At 41.9% G+C, this 26,094-nt stretch overlaps 1 protein-coding gene across 1 annotated transcript in view; it reads left to right on the forward strand.

Moving 5' to 3' along the window:
* CPS1 (carbamoyl-phosphate synthase 1) overlaps positions 1-26,094 on the forward strand; it is a 96,356-nt gene that overhangs the window by 21,282 nt on the left and 48,980 nt on the right. Inside the window, exons 7-20 of the mRNA XM_026852190.1 lie at positions 551-640; positions 1,712-1,840; positions 2,420-2,526; positions 2,932-3,073; positions 5,587-5,664; positions 7,179-7,277; positions 7,939-8,034; positions 12,095-12,284; positions 12,872-13,029; positions 13,800-13,928; positions 17,283-17,427; positions 17,819-18,029; positions 19,105-19,303; positions 21,477-21,653. Coding sequence (XP_026707991.1) covers positions 551-640; positions 1,712-1,840; positions 2,420-2,526; positions 2,932-3,073; positions 5,587-5,664; positions 7,179-7,277; positions 7,939-8,034; positions 12,095-12,284; positions 12,872-13,029; positions 13,800-13,928; positions 17,283-17,427; positions 17,819-18,029; positions 19,105-19,303; positions 21,477-21,653 — 1,950 coding nt within the window. The remainder of the gene's footprint in view (positions 1-550; positions 641-1,711; positions 1,841-2,419; positions 2,527-2,931; positions 3,074-5,586; positions 5,665-7,178; positions 7,278-7,938; positions 8,035-12,094; positions 12,285-12,871; positions 13,030-13,799; positions 13,929-17,282; positions 17,428-17,818; positions 18,030-19,104; positions 19,304-21,476; positions 21,654-26,094) is intronic.

Genomic DNA, 26,094 nt, shown 5'->3' on the forward strand with positions numbered 1-26,094 from the left:
TTGGCCTGGTCTGTACTGCTGTGGTGCACTAGAGGTCGCTTATAGGGTATCTTCAACTGGGCTACTCTTAGGTCTTATTGTGACTGGAGGGTTAGGGTGATGGTTAATGTGATGGACAGGTAGCTGGCATGAAGTAGCCTTGCTCCACTGGCATCGGTAGGATGACTTCACTTCAGCTGAAAATTTCTTGTTGTGTATCTGGCATTTCTCTTGGGCTGCAATAATCTGTGAGAACTGGCTTGCTGCTTCCCTGCTAATGAGGTGAAACACAGGAAAAAAGCTTGTCATTAGCTATGGAAACAAGTGATTTCTTAGGAATTGCTGTTAGTGCTGTAATCAACAGTATATAAAAGAGCATTATAACTTCTACTTTCACAGAAAAAATGAGGGAAGCACTAATGTCTGCAGTACTTCTGGAGATTTCCATGTAAATTGATTGTTAAGTACCAGTTGCTGCATGTTGGTGAAAAGTTACTCTGCTGCCTGTCTTCCCTGTGTTTTGGGAGCAGGGCTGACCCAATCATTTACAGCATGGTCTGTCTTTTTCTAGGAAGTCAAGGTTTATGGCAGAGGGAATCCAATTAAAGTTGTAGCTGTTGACTGTGGGTTGAAGCACAACGTTATCCGTCTGCTAGTAAAGGTGAGTCAGTGCTTTATGTCCTTCACCTCTTGTTTTGCTTTGATAAGAGGCTCACTTGTACTCATTAGCCTTCCTTCCACCTGGATACATCAGCAGTTGTCCTTCTAAAATGAGATACAATTTTTAGGAAAATTTTTATGGACTGGCAGGTGTTTTCTGAACTGGATACACTGTACTGAAGGGATAAGGAAGAGGAACTGTGCAGCAACCTCTCAGCTATGAGAAGGGTTCTTAGAAGGTGAGCTTTAAAAAGACGGAGCATAACTTCTCTGAAGAACAACCAAGGAAGGTCAACCCAACATTGTAAAAAATAAATAAATGGAGGAAAAAAAACCTTGCAATGAGGGTTGTGAATGGCTGAAACAAGTCCAGAGAAGTTGTGGAATGTCCATCCTTGAAGATATTCAATACTCAACTGACCAATGCCCTCAGCAACCTGCCCTAAAGTTGAAATTACCTCTGTTTTGAGCAGGGATTGGACCAGATGACCTCCTGAGGTCACTTCATCCTGAGTTATTCTTTGATTCTGTGAAAATCTATTCCTGTTGTTAGCACAGTGATGTAGTAGGCCTCGCTTCTCTAGCCACATAGGAAGAATGAAGGCGGTGTCCTCTCATTCTCTAGATGCACAGGGTTTCTCTTTTTCTGTTTTTCAGTTTATGTGGATGTTTGTCCCATTTTTGATGTGCATGACTAGTTCTGTCATGTCATAGAATGAGGCTGTGAATCCCTAATTTAGCAGTTAGGATGAATGCACTGTGTAAAAGTGAACATATTTTACATGTGTGCATACACACTTATTTTGCATTCCATTAGTAAGTTTTGTCTGAAGTTCATTAGTGAGATCAAACTTGACCTATACTGAGGTGGTTCAAAAATACTAAGTCTACCAGTTTTGTGAAAATAATCTGGTTAGATGGTGGAGAGAAGCCTCATTATTGTCCCTGGTAAAGGGGATGGCTGAAATCCAAACTCAGCCTCTGGGACATGAGAGCATGGGAACAACTTCCCGACACAAATTCATTTGTTCCCCTCCTCCCCTCATTTCTTGTTCCCTTGTTTTTTTCCTAGCGAGGTGCAGAAGTGCATTTGGTTCCATGGGACCATGATTTCACCAGCATGGAGTATGATGGGCTCATAATTTCTGGAGGTCCAGGGGATCCCATGAAGGCCCAGGAGGTGATTCAGAATGTCAGAAAGGTACAGTGTAATAGCCATAGGCCAATTTTTCTTTGTCTTTTTTACAAGTGCCTGGATTCTTAATGGTTGTATTAACGTGTTACAGACCAAATGTTGTTCAGTCATTTCAGCTGGGATATTCCTCATCTTGGTCCACTGGGTGTTGTCTCCAGACCAGTACTTACAGTAAGGCTATAGAGACCTTGCTAACAATGCATAGTAGAGATGATTATTACAATTACTTCACTGGTGCCTTAAAGTACCCTGTGCTCTTTCAGGACCTCTGTGACCTTATGAAAGAACAGCCCTGATTTCACAGTGCTCCCTGTGAAATATTTGAAATAATGTCACACACTAAATGGCTGTAGCTCAGAGTGTCATTGCTTATTCCCCTTGAGTAGACTGAGACATCAAGCTGTGCTCTGAGGCTTCCCTCTGAAGCAGAGGAGAGGAGGAAACTTTCCTTCATAGGCTGTTCCCACCCTTGCATTCATCTTTTTTCTCAAGTCGATATAGCTACTGTGAGGGAACTAGCGTGATTTATGCTGGAACTGCTGAACAGAGACACTTCAATACCTCTTGAAAACCTTTTCATTTTAGGTGCTGGAGAGCAATCGCCCAGAGCCCTTGTTTGGAATTAGCATGGGAAATCTAATCACTGGAATAGCAGCCGGAGCTACTTCCTACAAGATGCAGATGGCCAACAGGTGTGGCAGCAATTCTGCTTCCCAGGGCCCAGATAAACCAGCTCAGCATTGCAAAAGGCCACAGAGCATCAGTGCTTTGCTTCTGAACTGTCTTAATGGGAACTAGCATGTCAGTGACATTATTTCTTTGTTCCAGCCGTTCTCCTTGCCTTTAATTAAAACTGCCATGTCATGCCTTACTTTTTTTGAGGGTATTTTAGAAGGTATTTGATGTAATTGATCCCCATCAAACTGAAGAATAGTAGAGTTTCTCTTAGGATTTATCATTTTGAGATTGGCGGCCAGTATTGAACAGCTACTATTGAACTGCTATGTATAGCCTCACAGTTATCAGCTCTTCCTAACTGTGGCATTTGGACACATCTGGCATTTCTGTCCTCTGTTCTCTGATCCTTTCTCTTTCAGAGGACAGAATCAGCCCGTCCTGAATGCAGTGAATGGTCAGGCTTTTATCACTGCTCAGAACCACGGCTATGCCATCGACAGCTCTACCCTCCCACCTGGCTGGAAACCTCTCTTTGTGAATGCCAATGATCAAACGAATGAGGTGAGCTCATACTTTCCGGATACCTGCACATAGCAACCTCTAGTAAGCGAAGACTCTTTCTCACTTTATTTCACCTTCTGTAAGCTTGCTGCCAGATTACAGTTAGTTATCAGGACTAAACTTGATGATCTGACCACCTGCTTTATTTGGGACCCTGCCTTACAGGCCACAGAGGGGTGAGCCGTTACCACTCTTCTCCATTCTAGCTCAAAGGGTAGGTTTGCCACAGTGACCTTACATTTTCCCCTGAACAGCTGCCTTATTAACTTCTGTGATTTCCCTACCATTAGTGGTGCTCACTCAGTTACTGTTGTCTTAGGGCTTCTGCCACAGGTGTGCTAGCCCGTGTCGCTGTATTGTTGTGTTGGGTCTGTGTTGCCCAGCACAGAAAAGGAGTATTATTGCAGTTTAATTAGGTCTGTTATTTTAAATAGAATTCCAAGGACTAAAGTCATGAGTGAGAGTAGCAGTTGCCTCTAGAGAGCAACTTACAGGATCTAAGGTAGAGGTCCAATGTCAAGTGATATCCATGTAGGGAAAAAAAATTGTTAAAATGCCTGGCCTCTGGAGGTTCACAGCTGAACAGGGGAGAGCATAGGAAGGAAGACAGTTTTGCATAGCTCTGTTTTGACGAAGTCAGACAGACATTGAGACACATCTCAGGCTTTGCAATTGCCCATTTTAAATCTTGTCTAGTGTTGTGCAAGTCAGCGAAGTCTTGTTATTCATCAGAAAATCATTGAAAAGAAGGCATTTTCAAAAACATTTCCCCCATGGGAATATGCCTCTTCATCATTTTCTATAAATGTCCCACATCAAGTCTAGCAGATTGAACAGTGCTGTTCTAGAATATCCTGGCTATACTTTGCAGGATCGAGAAGCAGTAATTTCCAGCTAATGGAATGGTTTTAGATTAAATTTTGTTTGTCGGTTGCTGTTTTCTTTATCCTTACAGATGTATCTGAACAGAGACAAATGTTACCAAACAAGATATTAATACAAAAAACTTACAGCTGTTTGGTTCAATTTTTGAAATGAGTTTGAGCTGTGTTGACAAACTGAACCCTTTCATCCCCATGCCTTTTGTGTTTGCTTAGCTGAAGATTGGAGACGTGTGATGGTGCTTTTGCATAAAGCAGTCGATAAGATTAAACATGAGTCTTCTAGATCTAGAAGCAAGACAGTCTTTTATGTGAGATAAAGGACCATTTCTGTGAGCCCCAAAGCAGCATCAGTCTCTTAAACCTTCATAGATGGAGAGGGACAAGAACCAATGTTATTTTATCAGGGGATGCACAAATAGGAATGAGATTGGACAGACTCTCATGTGCAATCTGTTGTATTCCTCTGTTTGGAAAAGAAAAAAACATTTTTTCTGTCTGACCTGACCCATCACAGTTGGACAGGGCCAACACAGGTTTCCAAATACTGACAAGCCGTGGAGTGAATATTTTTTCAAGATATTTTTGTGTAACTAGAAGCAACATGAGCATTCAGGGAATGTGACAGACTGATGACATTCTTTACTCTGAGAGCAGAAACTCATGACATAATGGATCAGCTGTGGTCAGTAGCTCATCTCTCATCCCCATCCTATCCCGGAATTGCACCCTGCAGCTGGCACTGTTGCTCTCTATGAGCTGTTCGGACTTCTTTGTCCAGTCCTAAGGGAAGCGGATTGTATCAGAAGTAATTTTTTCCTGGACTTCCTCTTGAGGGATCTCTCTACCTCCATCTGGAATTAGAGCCCATGAGCAATGACAGCTATAAGGTAGTCTCCCTGCGGGCCATGGTGCTTGGTGCTATCAGGCCATGCAAATGAGAAATCAGTTTTTCCTGTCTCCAAATGAAACTAGAAGCACTGTCTCCTAAACTCCAAAGTTTAGGTCCTTTGTGTCTACTGTTTGTCCAGAGCAGTGGTCCCACTTCATCACAGCCTGGAAAACAACCCAGCGCAGAGGTCTGGCTCAGTGTCGGTATTTAAAATGAGTTATGGATATCAAGAGCATGACCAAAATCAATTTCTCCTGTGACAGAACCAACCAGATCAAGCTGGTAAAACCATTCATTCCATAACAGCCTTGTCCAAGGTGATCTTTTCTTGCCATGTATGTTTCTCTTCTCTGCCTGGTCCAGGATTACCTCCAGAGGGAGACTACCATATCTGCTCTGTTAAGTGCTTACAATTTGGTAGTGTTTGGTGTTGTAGTGAAAGTGATGTCTTCACTATGCTTCTCTTCCCTGCGCTGCTTCTTCACTATGCTGCTTCTTCACTGTGCTTCCATGCACAGCTCAGTGGGTTATACAGGCATTGGAGTGTTAGCAGAAGAACAAGAGACTTAATGACTCCTCAGATAAGACATTGTTTGAAGACTGGAAGTGAAATAGATGTCAGTTTGGCAGCCTCTAGAAACATGCCAGTCCTTTGCTCTTCAGTGCTTAGGGGGATAAGGTGTGGCTTTCTGTTCTCTTGCTTGCTTGGGTGTCTAAGACAATTGTTTTTATTTCTGCAGGGAATTATGCATGAGACCAGACGGATTTTCACAGCGCAGTTCTACCCGGATGCAAATCCTGGGCCAAGGGACACAGAGGTATTGTATGAGGGCTGATCTGAGCTTGCTTTCACATGGCCTAGGGAGTGCAGATATGCATCAGCTACACTGACAAGTCTTTATGTTGGTAATGGTCCTAAATCTTGGGTTTGGAAATGTCAGGATCCTAACAGAGGGCCCAGTCATGCATAGGCTCCTGTCTGTTTAGCTTGATCCGCAGCTAATTACAATCAGCAGCAAGGCATCTATTGACTTCTGTATGCTTTGGATCAATGATTTCATTCTTATGATGTGTATGCTTGGAGTCCTGGTGGGATTATCTGTGTGTTGGAAATTACTGAAGTGCTTAAGCCTTTTCAGGATCAGGCTCAAATCTCTTGTACCTGGGGTGACTGCAAAAGGAAAAGGATTTTGTCTTAACAGAAAAATACTAGCCAGATGCTTTGTAATAAAATCATTAACTTTCTAATACATTTTAGTTCCACTTTCAAATTTTATAATTACTGCAGAGTTATGCAAATGGATTCACACTTCCTCACTCTGGTTCTCCTAAGTGAAATGAAATTTTAATCCCCCATCTGTGACTTCACACAAATTCTATAACAACCGGTTGCATAGTCACAGAGTATGACTAAGCAGCAACAGGGGATGTGGAAGGCAGAGGAGGCATGTCTGAACATAAATAAACTATTTAGCATTTCTTGAGAGAGGAAGATGGAAGAATACATAGAAGTGCTTATTTTAATCTTAATTTGATGATGTTGATTAAACCTGCAAGTAAATCTCTTGATATCAAGAAGTTTCATAGCAATCTGATTGACTAGTGAGTCTTGGAGAACTCAGAACAACCGTCAGCCGTGTCTTTTCCAAGTCTGTGCACTCTCACTGCTGGGATGGGTCTGATAACACAGTACCTATCCTGATAGGCTTGCAGGACCCATCCGTACTCCTGTAGGTCATTCCCAGCAGCCAGCTTCGGGGGTTCTGTGGACAGAAGCCCTGCAAGCGGGGGTCAGGTGGGAAACCTGTCCCACTGCATGTAGGCCTGTGTGCCTACGGTGGTCATGCTGCCTTTCCTGCCTGACCTGGCTGGGGAGCACTTTTCTCACAGCTGCTCTGGGATCTCCTCTGGAAGGACAATACTGATTTAGCACAATGGCTATTTAGATACACCTGTTCAGGTCCCAGCTCTATAGCAGGCTCCATTCCAGATGGTTCCATCGAGCTAGGTAAGTATATGGTCTTCTGTATTTTAGCTTTCACTGCATGGTCATTCCTTGCACTGCCAGCCATATACAAGCAGAGCAAACAGACGTGATTGATACATATTTTCTTCCTGTTATGACCTCACTTGAATGCGGCTTTGTCAGATACATCAAAGTTGTTAAATAAATTTCAGATAATGATCTCTTTTGATGCTGTAAATCTGCCTTCTGAAGGCAGCATAGCAAAGTTGATAGCTTGAGCTCAGAAATGGCCTGGTTTTTCTTTCTTTGCTTGGTATTTATTTAATTACACCTCGGCGATTAAATACATGTGTTTATTTTTCCTAGTTCCTGTTTGATTCATTTATTTCACTGGTTAAGAAAGGGAAAGGTGCCACAGTTTCCTCGGTCCTGCCCAAGGCTAGAGTGATAGCTTCCAGAGTGGAGGTCAGTGTACAGATACTTGTTATTCATGCTTGTTAGTGAAGCTAGGAGCTTGTTAATTCCTGCTGAACCCATGGTACAAAATGGCACAAAACCTGATAATGGAAGTCAAAGGAGGCTTCCCTTACAAAAGGCCTGTCAGCTGCTTATCTCATGGTCATCAGGCCTCTTGTGTCATTAACTCCCTTTTCTTTGAGAAAGTTTTAAGATCTAATGTTTCATGTATTTTCCTTTGTAGTTCTCCCAAGAAAGGGACTCTCATAGCAGTATATGAGGTGCCCTGGGATAATCTGGTCATGAGAGTTTATGCCAGCAGCACAATTTTGATGTTCTCTGTCTTAGCAAATAAGTCTGGAATTCCTAGCATGAGCTGAATTTCATACAGTTTTTGCTATCTTAGAAGACAGTAGGACTTTGTGGGCAGCCAAGGTGAGGCATGGTTATCTATAAGCACCTGACGCAATTAACATGCTTATTGTATGCCCTATGCATGTCATGTGCTTCTCCAACCAGGGATGTACGGGAGAAGTCCAGAAATATTCTTAGAAGTATAACTGTGGTGGGTTTGGAAGTGACTTTTCTTCTCTTTTTAGAACTTAAGTTTTGATTTTCAACATTCACTACAATAGGACTGATTGTTTTTCATGCTGTTTGACACTTCTAGGTCTCCAAAGTTCTCATTCTAGGATCCGGGGGTCTGTCAATTGGTCAGGCAGGGGAATTTGATTACTCTGGATCGCAGGCTGTAAAAGCCATGAAGGTGAGAGAATATTCTAAAAATACTAACCTCATGTAGTTTACTTTCCCTTCTCACATCCAAATGCAGTATCACTGGGGCAGGGAAGCTGATGAGAATAAATGACTGTAAGGAAATTTAGCCATTTTTTGTTTGTGAACCTTCTGGTTGAGTGATGAGTTAACCACTCGGATATCTTCCTGATGTGCGTTAACCACTCAGAAGAATCTTCCTGAAGAGAGACATTCTTGAGGTTTCCATTGCAGTCTTCAAGCAGTTTGTTGTGATGTGTGACTGGTCACTCCAGGCTTGTCAAGTTGAATGGAAATGAGGAAGAGGAATATGGGCAGCTACACATGAGTTGGAATTACTGAAACTTTTGAAAAATTACCAAAACGACAGCTGAACAGTTGACTGCTGTCAAGACTTATGCAAAAAATTTCGAACCCCTTATCAAGGCAGGTTTTCTAAATGGTATTTATTTTAGAGGTCATATATGCCAAGGTTTTTTACCAGAATAGATTCATAATCTTGAAAGGAATGAATGAAATGTCATTCCTTTGGATGAGTTTTGCCCAGTAAACTTATTACTTGATTTCTGATGTTCCCTTTCTGAAGGTTGAAGATCTGTGTTATTCTGGAGCAAACAAAAATGCTCCTGTACTTCTACATGTGCCTGAGAAATGCATGCATTTAAAATGGTATTTGTGCATGTTTGCCTGAAGCATCCTGCATAGTCCACTCGCATGGTGGGATGGTGGGTTCTGGAGTCTAATTTGCTCTGCCTGTCTCATGCTGCAAAATTGCAAAGCAACTCTGAAAGGGTGCTATGAGAAAAGCTCATGCTCAGAGGAGGTTTAGAAGGATAACAGTATTCCTGTGATGGGGTTATTACTGGTAATATAACAGTTACCTATTTCATGTCTAACCTCATGTGAAGGAGGAGAGCTTGTAGAAGTCTGCCTGACAGATTCAGAGCAGATGTAGCAGTTGCCTTCAGATGAGGTGATAACTGTGAACGGCTGTTCTTAACGTTAGGGCCATTTTAATCCTGTGCTGGCCCTGGTGTCAAGGAAGGAAAAAGTAATCTGGGGCTGCTCTGGATTGGTCCTGGTGTTACAACACATCTTGTATCGTAGATGCTTTGTGTTCTGTATTGCTTTTGCTGGCTACTAGTTCAAACTGGCCGTGTCATCAAGAAAACAAGAACAAGTTAGGAATGGAGGATGCCAGAGTTGATGAGTGCAGAGAATGACCTGAGTTGTACAGGAGGCACCTCTTCCTTTTTTCTCTCTTTTCCTTCAAACTGAACTCCGGTTTGTGGAAGAAAGTGTTTTTTTTAATGATAAATCTCCCTAGCTTGACCTCCTGCAGTGCCCTTTCCTTTCCTGTGGCCACCAGGCAGCTGCTCTGATCCGCCGGCTAATCAGCCATTCCAGTGGCAGTGCTTGCTCTTCCTGACCTTGCCTCTGGCAGAGTGATTTACAGTTGCATGTGAGAGAGAAGGTGGTTGGTCAGTGGCTGCCAAGGGAAAGCTGCAGAGCATGGATGGGAGAGAACAGGGACAATTAATTGGAGATGAGTGATTTCTTTCCCCTTAGACTTCTTCATTTTTTTAGTTATAAATAATCAACATTGATTCTCACTGCTGGATGATCTGATTCATTCTGCTATGTACTGCTGTTCTTCCTAGTCTGTTGGATAAGAAGTTGCTGTTGTAAATATTCAGTCCTATACAGTTAAATGGGTGCCTCTTTTAAAGAGTAAAATCCTGTGGAGCTGGGACTTCCCCAGCCAGTGAATTTGTATTTTCAAGAATGTTCACCAATGGCATGAACATTCTCTGAAGAACAAGGTCTGGAAGCATCTGTGAACAACAGAGACTGACTTGTGGTCACCTGAAAAACCTTTTGGATTACTTGCTGTGGGGAGTCTCCCAACTAGTCTGAATACAGATGAATATTATACAAAAAGGAGAATGGAGCCCTTCTGGAGTGTTACTAATTCACTATTAAGTTGTAACAAAGGTCTCCAATCAGGACGGGTAGCCATTGCACAGAGTGCTGTGTGCTTATAAAAAAGTGCAAAAGGCTGAAGTTGAAGGAAAGGGTTGCAAGGGCAAATAGCAAGTGGATTAAAACCCAACATCCTGAACAATTGGGCCAGAGGATGTGATATCAGTAAAATGTGTCCATCATAGCACAGTAAACATTAATTCTCATTAATTATCTTCATCACTACTAGCTGGTCCTTAAGATACCTTTCCCCAGATAAGTAGGAAAGAAAAGGCTGAGATGTACAGATACGGCAGCTTGTTGCAAAGTGTTATACCTCCCCCTCCCCCATTCATTACAACAGAATTATAACTATGAATTTCTGAATACATTTATTAGAGAAGATAATTTTCATCAGAGATCTACACTTTTGCTTTAGCACTGTCATGAAAACTACCCAGTTTGGGGTCATTTGTCTAAATCTGAAAAATTTTCCATAAGGATTTTATCTCTTCTTTCCCTCCCCTGTTCCATACATTTCCAAGGAAAGTGGGCTTCAGTGAAAAAAAAAAATCTAACTTTTTCATGGAGAAATACAGCCAGTCTTTAAGGCAATATTTTAAATTATCGAAGGAAGGAGAAGAAATGTTATCCAATACCTGAACTGAGCAGTTGGAGCTCTAAGTGAGAATCCTACTGCTCCAGGTGAGCTATATATTTGTTCCCCCAAACCAATGGGTCAAGCAGTCACAAGTTTTAAACAAACACGGAGAAACCCTATGGCATTTTCGTGCTTGTTGTGAACTGGGAAGAAAATAGCAGTTTCTATACTGGTCTCAACAACACTTCCACATCGTTTGCTTGAGGAATGGCTGACTTAGTCTACCAGCCATCTTCCTGTTCCTTTTCACTGTTCTTTTTAATGTCATCACAGTTCCAGTTTTTAATGAGAATCGTTGTTGTTTCTTAACCTCTGCAACATATAGCATATAGCAAATCTTTCTCTTAAAATGTATTTTGCATCTATAGTTAGCACTGTTTACAAATGGTTTGTTTGTAGAAGTTTATTGCCCTACAAGAAGTTGATGGAGATTAGAATCAGTTCCTGCAAAAATGAGGCCACAGCCTTTGCACTTCCCAGTCCACCTTTTCAACAAAGCAGTAATACATTGTTCTTTATCTGCTTGTGGTTGATATGTTTGGGGATTTTTTTAAGTTTGGCCACATTTTAGTCTCATAATTATTAGCAAACTTGGTTGGCTTCCTCATTACGCACCAATATTTCAAGAGTGAGGTGGGTTGATATGCCCAGCTCTGACTCAGACTTTTCTATTAATGAGCAAACTGTAGTGAATTTCTCTCTGTAGCCAAAAGAGTGGCAAAACTCTCATTGTTACAGCAGGAAACAGATCAACTTCATTATCAGTCTATCTCAGTTTCTCATCTATGACAGAGAAGAAACAGCATGAAGTTTTGCCTAATCTTTGTCTTGCATATAGAGGCAACGTTTGTCTTTTAGTACGTGCAATATCAAATAAGAAGGTTATGGAACAACATTTTAAAGTGATAACACTGGGAAAATTAAAGCATCTCTATGGAAAGTCAAAGCAAAAAATGTATTCTTCTACTGTTACTAGTCAGTACAAAAATCTGAGAACTGCCTGGATACTCATGATCAAAGACCTACTGCTTGGCAAGAAAAGATTGGGTTTTGATAAATTTTTTTTTGCTTTGCCACTTTTAGTCTGAATTCCAACAGAAAAAAAACAGGCATGGTTATGCTGCAGCTTGTTCCTGTCTTCTGTATGTAAGTCCTGAATGTGTTAAACAATTTCAACCAAATTTCTGAATCAGGTGGGAATTGCCATTCCCTCCAGATTCACAGACAGGCAGAGGCACAAAAGTAAAGAACTGGTGTTAGCTCAGCCTGGTACAAGATACCAGAAATCCCTTATGGGAGAGTACATAAGGAACCAGGATTTTAAATTCTGCGTTTGGTAAATTGCTTGTTAAACTCCATGTCTCCTTGCTGTTGCTAGTAGCTCTTTTTCCACATATGCCTATCTTTAATGCAGATTTTCATTTTTCAGGAAGAAAATGTGAGAATTGTCCTCATGAATCCCAATATTGCTTCAGTGCAGACCAATGAGACAGGCTTAAAGCAGGCTGATGCTGTCTACTTCCTCCCCATCACTCCACAGTTTGTTACAGAGGTCATCAAGGCAGAGCATCCCGATGGGTTAATCCTGGGCATGGGTGGCCAGACTGCTCTCAACTGTGGTGAGTATTGTACAGGTGCCTTGGCACTTCTTGCAAGCAAATGGATGGTTTGTACCATGTGCTCAGCAGACTTTATTTGTGCAGATGTGCAAGACCCATGTGCCTGATACATTGCCCAGGTTACTAAGGGACAGATGCAGAGATACTGACCATGGGGGAGTGACTAATTGCTAAGCTGTGAACATAACATTTAATTGCAGGTTTTGATACTTAGAAGTAATTCATATGCCCTGCTTTTCAGTTTAAATCTTAATTATCGTAGTTGGACTGGGGCTATTTAGACCACCTTGAGGCAGAGATCAAAAGGAAAAGTTAAATTTATTTAGCTTCTTGCAACAGTATCCAACCGCACTGCTTTGTTTTGTGTTGCAGGGTGATGGCCAAGCAGTAACTTTACTAATATTCCAGGTTTCATAGATCTGAGGACAGATACTTTCATGTTACTGTTCTGAGTTCTAATACTGACAAAGTATAATAAAATTAGCTGTTGATGAGGCCAGACAAGTTGTCAGCTAGTCAGATATCTTCTGAATACTTTCTTCTTCATCTACTATCAGTCCTTAAAACTGGTTTTGTTTACTCTGCAGGAGTGGAACTCTTCAAGCAAGGAGTCCTGAAGGAGTATGGTGTGAAGGTCTTAGGTACATCAGTTGAATCCATCATGGCTACAGAGGATAGAAAGCTTTTTTCCGATAAACTGACTGAGCTAAATGAAAAGATTGCTCCTAGCTTTGCAGTGGAATCGGTAAATCAGATCATTTTGAAGATGTGATTACTATTACTGTTGTCCATTTGAGTTCTTAAAAAAAACAACCTAATTTTATTGAGTGAAAGCTGAATACAGCAGTGGATACTGTAGTTCATACACTTTCAGCACTCCACAGTGATTGATGTTGGTTCACCATGATTTAAACTGAGTGAAAATGCAATTAAGCACTTGGAAAACCGAAGCTAATTTACCCATTGACAAGAACAGTAAATTAGGTTGGGGTGACTTCTGTGCTGCAGCACAAAAATATATAACATGTCAGTGATTACTTTTCTTTTAAAAAAATCTTTCACAAGCCATTTAGACTTAGGATCTCAGGTCCTCAAAAGCAGCAGTACTGAAATCCTTCTTGAGGAGGAGAGTGTGGAAACAAAAAATTGGTTCAGTGAGAAGGCCTGTTTGGAGGAAACCAAACATGTCTTAAACCAGAATGTCTGTTGGAGGGGTTATTTCATGCTAAAGTCTGTCAAGACAAACCAGGTAAGGACATTGTCTATGGAAAGTCATCAAGGAAGTCCACATATAACTAAGGACAGAAGTCAGCTCCTTGAGTCCTTGTTCCAGTTTTCTGCTGTTTGGCAGAACAAAGCAATGTTACAAATCCAACTTGTATTATTTTCATTTTATCTTCAGAGAGTTTAGTGTCTTACTGATGGGATTTCCAGTTAACCATGTAACAAGAGTTGAAGACTTTATTCATCTTAATTATTATCATATCTCTGAAATGTATTCCCCTCTCCTTTAAGATTGAAGATGCTCTGAAGGCAGCTGAAAAGATTAGCTACCCAGTCATGATACGTTCTGCTTATGCCCTTGGTGGTCTGGGGTCGGGCATATGTCCTGATAAGGAAAGTTTGCTGGACCTTGGTACGAAGGTACGTCTGTAATTGCAAGCTCTGGCAATAGAGGTGAACATCTGATTTTCTTAAATATTTTTTTAACAGTCATAGATCCTGGAATTGTACATACCCTACCTTTCAGCTTATCTGTAACATATTATCCTGATTCCTTCTAATGCCCTCTTTTCATAATTTCTGGTGGCTTGGACAATGAAAATGATTAAATAAGAGATCTGTTAAATTCATGTGAAACAGGTTATAATCTGAGAAAATGTTTCAGCAATTGTGGTATGAAAAGAAACATAGTGGACTCTATTCACCTACTTTCAGGAGTAAACAGCACATGAAAGATGTCAAGAAAGTTGAAACATTTGAAATGCTGAGTGATAATGTAGTATCAGGGACAGCAGAGCTGGGAGGCTTGGGCTTCTGCTGTGTTTCTGTCTAAAGACAGTATTTTTGCTAGGTCAAAAGCTCATGTAGAGATTTGACAGGTTGACACTTCACAATTTGACATCCACCAGCTGTCTCTGGCTTGAAGAGAGAGCTCTTTTTCTGTAGGAAATCTTGGATTGTTTTTATAAATTTGCTGTGAAAAGTAAACAGATAATCAGGGAAAACAAAAAAGCTTTTTTCCTTGGAAAAATGCAGAATTTTAGTTGACAAATCTCTATCAGTTGGTCTCTAAAATTCTTGGGCTTGTCTTTTCTTGATTTGCTCAACCTCAATCTTTCACGTATCTTTAGAAAGAAATACTGCTGATGGCAGTAAGAGCTGTATGTGAAAATTACATTTTTGTATGTCTCCACACTGCTGTCATGCAACCAGACTTTGGATCTAGTATGCTTAGTGCTGAACAAACATCTACTCAGGCAGTGTTGGTTGCAGGGAGGCTCAGTGGACAGAACTGACAGATGCAGGAGGAGGTAGTGAGTGCAGTAACCCCATCTTATAGATTGATGACTGAGGTTGGAAGCACGTCATTTGCCCAATCTCATGCATAGTCTGTGCTTAGAGAAAGCAGAAATTCACGCAGAAACCCTGGGAATGCAGCTGTCTGAAGGGTTTATATCAAAACATTCTTCAGTAGGGAAACCTGGTTTTGATCAGCATTTCTTCATGATTTTTTAAAAAAGTGGCTTTGAATATCTCTGGTATTCCCTGAAATCTGTATAACAGCTGCCCTTATAAACATCTTATCTGTAAAATTTTAGAGTGGGGCAGTTCATATTTTTAGGGTTTTTTTTTTCATATTTCTGAAACTTTCTTTTTTTTCTACCAAAAGTCTGATTCTGTTTTACTTTCTAAGTAAATGTTTTCATTTTGTCAAAAATTATGTAAAAAGAGCTTCAGCATTTTGAATGAAGAGAGTAGACTAGAATAGACTATTTCAGTTGGAGGAGACCTGCAATGATCATCCAATCCAACTGTGTGACTACTTCAGGGCTGACCAAAAGGTAAAGCATGTTAAGGGCATTGTCCAAATGCCTTTTAAACACTGACAGGGTTGAGACATTGACCACCTGCCTAGGAAGCCTGTTCCAGTGTTTGACCACCCTCTTGGTAAAGAAATGCTTCCTAATGTCCAGTCTGAACTTCCCCTGATGCAGCTTTGGGCCATTCCCATGTGTCCTGTCACTGGATCCCAGGGAGAAGAGCTCAGCACCTCTCTCTCCAGGAGGCTGTAGAGAACAATGAGGTCATCCTTCGGTCTCCTTTTCTCCAAGCTAGCAAGCCCAAAGTCCTTAGCCACTCCTCACAGGACATGCCTTCCATCTCTGTCACCACTTTTTTTTGCCCTTTGGATGCATTCAAGGACCTTCACATCCTTTTTAAATTGTGGGGTCCAGAACTGCACCGTGCTCAAGGTGAGGCCGCAACAGTGCTGAATGCAGCAGGATAATCACCTCTTTTGACCTGCTGGGTATGATGAGTTTGATGCACCCCAGGATGCAGTTTGCACCCTTGGCTGCCAGGGCACACTGCTGGCTTGTAGTGAGCCCGCTGCCCACCAGCACCCCTAGATCCCTTTCTGCAGGGTTGCTCTCCAGCCACTCCTCTCCCAGTTTATACTTGTGCCTGATGTTACTCTGCCCTAAGTGCAGAATCTGTCATTTCAACTTGTTAAATTTCATCCCATTACTCATAGCCCAATGCTCCAATTGATGTAGATCCCTCTGTAAGGCCTCCTGTCCCTCAAGAGAGTCAGCAGCACCTCCCAGTTTGGTATCAATACTTTGAAATTTACAGTGAAAAACTTTGGATGCTCATTTTCACAGCCCAGCAGAAACTCCATTCTTTACAGTTATGAAGATTATCTGTAGTAATTATGTGAACTGGATTTTCAGGCACTGGACTCCAAATTTTACATAATTCAGATAACTGAACACCTATGGATGTTTCATAGCAGTTAGTTCAAGTAATTGGCCTTGAATTCATGTCTCCTGAGTCTGATCATTTTGAGCAAGAGAAGGCAATAGACAGTAACACAGGAGCAGCGTAGATTGTTTTACAAGTGTGGTCAGGTGTTCCTGCTATGCCATCACTGTGTGAAGTACTACTCCTCAAAATACTATTTTATTTTTTTTTTTGGTGCAAGTTTGGCAACTGAGCTAAAGGCAATGTTTGAATAACAACTTGAGCTAACTACAGAGGGGACCAGACTGAAGACTGATTCATGGGCAGCATTAAAACAAGAAGCTTTGCTAAAGGATGGATTGATAATATGCCCATTACTTTTGAGGATTTTAAGCAAGAATGGATTATTGTTTTTTATCTGCTAATATTAAGGCTATTTATTCACTTAGATTATGCTCATTTACCAACAAACTATATTTTTCATTTTTGCCTCTTGTGCTGAGGAGTGTTTTCAAGATTAGTTTAAGAATAAATCACAAATCTTGCTTCTGGTTAGTATGCCAATGATAAGCAGCTTTATTAGTGCTATTAACTACGTAGTGTTTGCTGGCACCCACACTCCCCATCACTTAGTCATTTAGATTTCTGCAGAGTTCTTCTATTGAAGTCCGTGGGGCTGCCCACATACAGAAACAAAACCATGTGTCTGTTGCGTGATTGAAGCCTTAGATGTTTTTATATTCCCATTTGTTGTTTATATGCCATTGCAAGCTCACATGCTTTGTCTTTTTTTTCCCATTAGATCACATAAATATTTTCTGTGCCTTTCAAATGAAGCTAATGCAAATATTTTTTTAAAAAAGGAGAAATATAAAGTGCTTGTCATCAGGGCTATGAACTTTGCATATCTTCATCTTTCAATTTTCACATTGGTCTAGGATGTCTGGAGATAAGCCACAGAAGTCTTAAATATGGAACATGTTCTAATAAGGTTTTCTTTTTTACTGTTCATTTTCTGTAACATATTCCCAGGCATTTGCAATAACTAACCAAATTCTGGTGGAAAAATCAGTTGTTGGCTGGAAGGAGATAGAGTATGAAGTTGTGAGAGATGCTGCTGATAACTGTATTGCTGTCTGCAATATGGAAAACATTGATGCTATGGGAGTCCACACAGGTAGGCTTGGGCACAGGGTGGCTCACTGGAAATGGCTCTAACTTTTTTATGCAGTGCCCTTCTGCCTGCTGTTATTGACATAGTTTTGTGATTGACAAAGTGGGCTCTAGGAATACTCTTGAGGTCTTGGACACAGCTAGGTAGGGTATGAAACAGATATTGGTGGGTTAAACCTACCCCTATGATCCTGTTTTCCATAAGATTGCCTGGTCTTTCCAATTCTAGGCTTCTAGCTATCTGTGCTTTTCATCAACTCTGCATCCACAGGTTTGAATATCTGTGGTAGCTTCATTACTAGAAATGGGTTAGCAAAGAACATGACCTCTGTGGCTAAAATTTACTGCCACTGAGCTGCTTCTTATTTTCCTTCTCCCTACCTTGTGACAAACAGGCGATTCTGTGGTAGTGGCTCCAAGCCAGACACTCACTAATGAGGAATTTCAGATGCTGAGGGATCGTGCCATCAAAGTTGTCCGACACTTGGGCATTGTGGGAGAGTGTAACATCCAGTTTGCTCTGCATCCAACATCCCTGGAGTACTACATCATTGAAGTTAATGCCAGACTCTCAAGAAGCTCAGCTTTGGCCTCCAAGGCAACAGGGTAAGATTATTTTAAAAACCCCAAAATATTACAGAACAAGCAAATGAATAAACAAAAACTGAGGGGAGAACAGAAAGAGAATTACGTTGAGGGACTTGAATCAGTATATTATTTAAACACATAAGTGATAGCTGCAAGGAAGAAGAGTTCCTACATCTGCTCTCCAGGCAGTTAAAACAGGGAAGCACAGGCTTAATTTGCAGCAAGGAAGACTGAAGTTGGCTGTTAGGGAGAACTCTGGAGCAGTCAGGTCAGTGAAGTTCAGATTTCTATATGGGAAGCTTCTAAGAACAGTTCTTGTCAGCATCTGCTAGGATTTACCCTTGGAGAGTTAGTCCTTTTGGGAGATGGAGGAAGGGGTTAGTGAGCCCTCCAGGTCCATTCCAGCCTGCTGATGCTGTTACTACAAATGGAAAAACTCCCAGGAGGTGTTGGGGGGGAGCCTAATAGCTGTCCTTACAAAGCATATCCACTGTATCCATATGTTGGCTGCAAATCATCTCTGGGACCCAGAGGACACAGTTATTAATGAGCTGTCTGTCAGATTGATGCAAATGGTATTGCTAGCTGCCTTTGTTTTGTTGGCTAATCATAAACTAATCAAGATAAGGATGGTCAGAGCAGGCTGTTTAAAAATTGGCTTCTTAATTGCACTTTGCAGATGCTGTTGAGAGGCACAAATTAGTCTCTAATTTGCAGTTCTCAACAACTCTTGTGGTTGTTGAAGTGCCATAGCAGACTAGAGATAAGCCATGATGTTGGACAGTGGGCGTTTTGATTGTTTTCTTTTTGGATGACAGCCCTGCAGCAAAACATATCTGTTTATGTGGTCTCACTGTGCGTGTGACAGATACTTAAAATGGTGGCTTTGCAGATAATAAAGAAGTGCCAGATCTAGGTAGCTCTACAATGTGTTAAGGTAGGAATCTGGATGGGCCCTGCTGTGCTTGAGCACAGTAACCTTCTGTTGTGTTGAGAAGGGAAAAATCACATCTGTTTAACTTGATCCACTCCCAGGATTTACAGAGGCAAAGTGCTTCCCACTCTACTGTTCTCTACTTCTCCTCTATGGCAGGTATCCGTTAGCATTCATTGCTGCCAAAATTGCCTTGGGGATCCCCTTGCCAGAAATCAAGAACGTTGTGACAGGAAAAACCTCTGCCTGCTTTGAGCCCAGCCTGGATTACGTTGTTACCAAGATACCCCGCTGGGATTTGGATCGTTTTCAGCATACATCCAACCGGATTGGAAGCTCCATGAAGAGCGTGGGAGAGGTGAGTGCAAGACTCTCCCATTCCACCACTTGGGAAAGTAATTTCTGTTTAAACCCTCAGAATATCTATCTTCAGGGACCTAATGGTTTTTGAAGGTGTTTATTCAGCTCAAATGACTTTTATCCAGTAGTATAATTAATCAAAATCAGTTAGAATTGTGTAGTCTTGGGTATTACAGTGTGGATTCATAAATGGTTTGACTCCTAAGGGAAGAGACCACTTTGGATCACCTGAGGTTGACTTCATTCTGAACAGTCACTACAGGACTCTGAGTTATATTTTTTGTTTGGGGTTCTGTAGTGGTGGTTAATTAGGGTATTACTTCAAGACTTGTAGTCTGTTAAGATCTTCAGTAATGCCGATGAGCCACAGCTCTCAGTTGTTCCCATAGTTAATTGTCCTCTCTGTTAAAACCATATGACAAATCTCAGCCCACTTCTGCTCTTGAAACACAAACACAACCTGTAATCTTGCTCTGAAGCTTTGACTTCTCTTAGTGATTAAGTGTCTTATGACTGGAAAATGACATTGTGACTTTTAAAGCCTGGTTTTAAGGTGTCCGGGACAATAATAACATTTCCAGACCATGTTTTAAGAGGAGAGAAATGAAGGAAAATGGGTAAATTACCCACTTAATTAGTTAATTACATATCAGCTACCAAAGCAAAATAATTAATTGTGTATTTTTTCAGCTGCCTTTTTTTCCTAATGCTTTTCAAGTAGCTATTTTATTAAATTATTTTGACACATGAGACCTTCTTAACATCAATTCTTCCTTGCTTAGACAATAAGCCTTCATCACAACTGGAAGGATTAATTAGAACTTGTTTTTCCAGTGGCAGTTTTGGCTTTTAATGGCAATGAATTTGGGTTTTTTGCAGCAAGCTGACACTTACTGGTATTAACCCTCTCTGCTTAGGGGTTTTTGGACTGTTCTGTAGAGCTGGGTTTCCTAGATACAATTGCCTTGTGCACCATCAGCTGTAAACACTTCCTGGCCACACACATTTGCATGAGGAAATATTGAGTCCTTCCAGTGGTCATATATCACAAAAGCAGAACTGCATGAACCCTCCATGCTTCTCAAGGCATGATGCTGGGTAAAGGGAGGGGAGAGTTGTAGGAAGAGTCTGTGCTCCAACTGTGCAGGTCTGTGACTGCTGGGGGGTGAACTGAAACAGGGATGAAGAAGCTTAAGAGATGCAGTTTGCAGCTGGTGGAGGTACTCAGCAAAAAGATTTGTCTCCAGGACCTGTGAGTAGGAGTGGGTGTCTTTGAAGCAAAGAGCTTCTTGTCGCTGTGCCTCTTTCATATGGCACAGTTGTCTCCCTAGGCCTGAACTTGAAGCCAGATCACAGTACCTACTGCATTCATATTAATTGAACAGCCTGGCCTGGCCTGTTTTTTCATGAGCTCTGTTGTTCTGGGCAGTGGGCCTGGGGCTGTGAGAAGAGAAAAAACAATGTTGTTTTTATCTTTTTATTTTTTTAACATAGTGTTTGAAAAAAAATTTGTGTTGTTAGGATTTCACTGCACTGGGAAATAAAAATATAGAAATTTGAGAAAGGGCTCTGTTACCTCACAGATTTCCACAGAGAAAGGCTTGTTTTCTTACTAGATGTGTGTCAAGATTGAAGGAGGGAAACCCCAGTGCTGCTATGCCAAGGAGGAGTAATCTGTTAAGAGAGCCCTCACAGGGAAGAGTCACTGCTAAATCTAATTTAAAGGAAAAGGAGCAGATTTATTCTGAACCTTAAAATTCCCACTGTGAGTTTCTATCTCTAACAGGTTGTTAAACAGAAATATCCTTCTATATTACTACACCCATGCTGCTGCATAATGCTTCTCTCTACTAAAGTGCTTCAAAGCAGTTTATAGAGAAGAGCAGAGGCTTCCTGTGTTTTATAGATAAGGAGATGAAAGAAGAAAGCAGTCACTTGTCTGAAATTCCCTCTTGATAATATTGGCAGAGTCAGGCCTAGAAGTGGAACTCCCAAGGCTTAGTCAGCTGTGCCTGTCTTAAAGCCAGCAGGACTGTCTTAAGGAGGAGGTCCAAAGTCTGTAATCTTTCTGTATGTCTGTCTTCGTGGTTTAAATTTGCACTCCTCTGTTATTCAGGGGATATCTAGGCAGCAGCTCACCATAGCTAATGTGGAAATGCTCTTCATTACAGGTCATGGCTATTGGACGCACTTTTGAAGAGAGCTTCCAAAAGGCCCTGAGAATGTGCCACCCATCTGTAGATGGCTTCACTTCGCATCTGCCCATGAATAAAGCCTGGCCAGCCATCGTAGATCTCCAGAAAGAACTCTCTGAGCCATCCAGCACTCGGATATACGCAATAGCCAAGGTAACAAAAGGTAGAAAGTCCTTGAGCTACATTCCTTGAATTACAACTACCAGATTGGATCAGCTGAGGTGACACCCCCTTGCTTCCCTGTGTGAAGCATGCTGGGACCACCTTGCATAGGATTCTTGCTGTTGAAGCACAGATATTCTCTGTCGCATGTAGTTTCCTCTGCAGAATATAATAACTGGGTGGGTATATGACTTTAACTTTTCCTGCTGACATCTGTATTTTCCTGCATCTTCTGTGTTCAGGTAATGTGTTTGCCTTTTGGTACAATCTTAGCCAATGCTTGTTGCATTCAGCAGCAGGTGCATTCCTGTGTCCTGACACTGCAGTTTGTAGCTGAGTGTTGGTGGAGACCTGGATCACTTTCCTTTGATTGTTCCTGTAATATAATTGTTTGCTAAATATTGGCTAATGTTCAGTCAAAGTCGGCCAGTTTTGCAGATTGCCATTAATTTATAGAGAGGGAGGAAAGAAGAAAATTAAGATCCTTTTGAGGACTGAAACAAAGTATGATAAAGAATGGCAAGCTGCAGTCTGTGAGAGAGCACTGTCTTTTTGCAGTTGCTGCATTGGTATGGGCTTGAAACTAAAAAATCCCAAAACTCTGTGTTAAATTTAGCATACAGGAAATCCCCTGTTCTTTGAAATAGGCTCAACTTTCCCTAGCATTCTTTTAACCTCTCTCCTGTCACACTGGGCAAATCACTTCATCTTTCAAGGTGTCTGGGTAAGGTGAGATTTATTGTAAGGGGACCTAGGGTGTGAAATAATTTGTTCCTTCAGCCCCAGAGTGTTTTCCTGTGCATATCACATGGTAAATGTGGGGTTAGTTACTTTACAAGGTAGGTGCAATTTCACACTTTGGTTTTGATGCAGCTAATGTGTGCTGTTCATATCCTCTGTGAAGAGGAGACAGCTGTCTTTTATAGCTCATACTTACCTGTTGTGGGTTTCTTTTAAGATTGCAAGCCTTCCTTGCAGGGAATGACCAGGTACTATTTTTTGTGGCTCTGACTTTGTGTGGTGGAGTCTTTAAGTCCTTTGTGCTCATGTGTAGGTACATCTCATTACATCCTCCACATGAGTGTGGGGAGCTGAGGTTGTGCCATATTTGTAAAAAGGTTTTCACATAGCTGTTCCTCTTATAAATGGCCTGAACAAAAAGCACAAGATGCTCTATAAATGTGTGGTTTGTCCGGCTGTTGACTCTTGCTTTTCAAGCTGGGGAAATGTGTGTCTTCATAAGTGTAGAACATCCTTCAACAGCTGTGCTTGGTCTTTATTACAGCTTTCTCTTGTGACTCAGAGAAAAATCTTGCTTCTTGTCTCTGAGTGGCTCAGAGAGCTTTTAGGAAAGGTTAATCCTAGCCCCATGTTAACACAGGGGATCTGGGGAGATGAAGGTGAGTTTGGGCCACAGTGAACACTCTGGGTGTTCCCAGCTGGTGGCATTTTCACTGGGAGCTGTCAAAAAAAGCAAGATCAAAGTCTTAATCCCTCCTTTTAAAGAGCTGCTTCTGTCTGACACAGTGCGCTAATTCGTCCCCATTAATAACTGAGGCAAGCAATATCAGTAAGAGGTACTTCTGGCAGCTGGGGCCGCCTGCCTGGAAATCCCTTTCCAGCTTGCTGACATTTAAAAGCCAACAGTTAGTCCCCCTTAGCCGTCAGCTTTGTCTGAAACAGGATGGAGCTTGGTTGTATGTCTTCTCCTCCCCCCAAGCCCCACTAGTCAACTTTCCAAGGCTTTTTTACTTTTTCTCTCTCCTTTGTCTGTTGGATGACGAAAACAGTAACTGTTCAGGTGAAAGGGAAGGGAGTTCAGCTGCCATTCAGAGCTATTGCTGTTGTAACAGTACTCTCTGTTGTAATGTAAAAGAAGGCACTAGGAGAAAGGCTGAAATAGATGAGATTTGTTCCTTGGTCAGAGTGGCCGAGTGCTACAAGGATGTAATAACTGCCTGATGAGCAGGGCTGATCAGGTTGTATCAGATCTTTTCTGGGCCCTCTTTGGATTTATATACAAGTGGCTTCAGAAGACTTACGCTGTGGATTTGATCCATGCTCTATTTCACACCAGGGCCCTGGTCTCCTGGTTGTCCACGCTACGGACATGTTAGTTTGCACTTGTGCTCTGTCCATAGGCAGCTAAATACTTCTTTTGGTGGGGAGCAGGGATAGGACCAAAGGAACAAGGGTCACAGACCTAAAGACAGCACGGGCAGCTGAGCTGCCCTCTGCTGCTTGGCCTGGAGACCAGGCTTGCTCTCCAACTCACAGCATGAAGGCAGTCCTATAAACCCCCTTGGCTTCCCAGCATGGGGCCAGTGTCTACTGGATGGGACACTCTTGAAGGTGAGCAGGGCTCTAAAGTCATGCTGTCCTGCTGTGCCTCCCTCCACCTTCTTCCACAGTGTGTTTAGGCTGTATTCCTTCATGTAGGTTGGAATAAAGCCATCAGAGTGCTGTCCAGGGCCTCTGTTCAAATTTTACAGGAATTTTCTGCCAGGAAACCTGATTTGCCCCTGTCATGTGGTGATTTCAGAGCAAGAACTGTCTGCAAACTCATTCTTCTCTCCCAGTTTCCAGATTTATGCCATAGGGGGGAAGATGGTTTATTTTCTCTGCCCCTTCTCTACTTAAGAAGGGGAAGGCATTTATGGGTTTTTTTCAGTTTCCCTTGAAGATGCCTAGGACTCTTAAATAAAGTGTCCTAAGCAGATTAAGTGTATGTGAGCATGCTACCTGTGTGTGTATACGTGCGTGGCTCAGGGACCACTGACTGAAGGTTGGAGATCCTCAAGACATCCAAGTCTGCATGTGTTTTGTGAAAATAGATGGACAGAAGACCTGCTAATGTCCCACTAATGTAGCAGTGTGACTTTACCCTCCAAGCGCTAAGGAGTAGGATGGGAGGGACCCTTACCAGTTGCCTCATACCAGTATTACACACAGAAATGTGTGAGAAGTCCAGCCTTGTGTTGACAGTGCTCAGGGATGACTGTCATGAGCCACAAGCTTCTCTCTGCAGGCATTTGGAAGAGCAGTGGCTGTTGGGTGCCCAAGCACTAGCTGAAAGTTCCATGTGTAACAGACTGGTTACTCTAAAGGAACAAAATGGTCTTTAGAAATTTTCTCTGCTGCTTGTGAGCAAGCAGGCTATTCAAGTCAGCAGCTTATTACTTCTCAGGACAAGAGAAAAATTGTGAGGGAGAGCCAGGGAAGGTTCCTGGAAATCCTTTAGAAAAGATAGAAGGCAGTGTCAGTATTTTGCAGTGTTTGATGAGAGCTGTTACCCCTCCCTTGTCTGTGTGGGTGGTGCCTTCTCAGAGCACAGGAGTGAAGTGACCTGTACATTTCTCTCAGCTGGTGTAAAGTCTCCACATCACAGTGCTGAAGCATGTGGTGACGGTACAACGTTGTGTCCACAGCTTGGTTGCTTGGAAGAATAATGCCGGTGTGCAGTGGGCCAGACTCATTCCTGGATTAATGTTGGAGTTTCCTTCAGTGGCATTGCTCTGGCTTTGTTCCAGGGATGCTGACCTGCAAGAAAACAATTAAGCATGGTAACAAATTAATGAGCCTGATTACTTCAGCTCAGCAAAGATACTGTGTTGGTATTAGCGTTATGGTTGATTATAGTTGTCTTACCAGGAGAGTTGTAACTGTGTATACCACTGGTGAGACCCAAGAAATACCAGTGACAGAAGATACAACTGCAATGTATCAAGATACAACTGCACCCCAATGCAATCATATTGTGGGGTGATCTAGCATCTTCCTCTGAGTTTGTTTCTTTTTCTGTAAATACTGCAGTGTTCTGTAAAACATTATCATTTGAATAATAACTCTGGGGGGTTCCTTTTTACCCTATGGTAGCAAATAGTTTGATAATAATAAAATAGTTAGATAATAATGCAGAAGAATTTGAATGATCTTGACATTAACTTAAGATACAGAGAGAGAAGCCTGAGTTATGCTGTAGCTGCAGCGTGTCACCTAGGACTGGACTTTCCCTTGCTCCAGGGGTATTTCAAAGCCCTGTGTTTTGATTCAGCCTTGTATTTCAAGGGTAAATCAAGATTTATGCCCCAAAAGAAAATAAATTCGTCCACAGCTGAGAAACCAGATCTTGCTGTTTAACATTTGCAGCTAATAGGTTGGCAGTGGGTCTGAGATTTAGGCAACATGAGTGGTAAGGGGTGTAGGTGGAGGAGTTGGCACTGCAGACTGAATATGCCTTGCTGTAGGTAGTTGAGGCATATAGTCAGTGGCTGCCAAGCCTTGTTGCCATCAGTTTAAGTTTGGCTGCTGGCTTTGTGGAAAGCAAATTATCTCTCTTGGTCAAATAAAAGCCAGCTTTTGGTACCACAGCCTGTGCAGAAGTGACCGGTGCCTCCCTACACTGCTTGAAGAGCATGTTTTCCATTGCTGG

Source organism: Athene cunicularia (assembly GCF_003259725.1).
Source record: "Athene cunicularia isolate RWA chromosome 7 unlocalized genomic scaffold, athCun1 chr7_part1, whole genome shotgun sequence".
Lineage (NCBI taxonomy): Eukaryota > Metazoa > Chordata > Aves > Strigiformes > Strigidae > Athene > Athene cunicularia.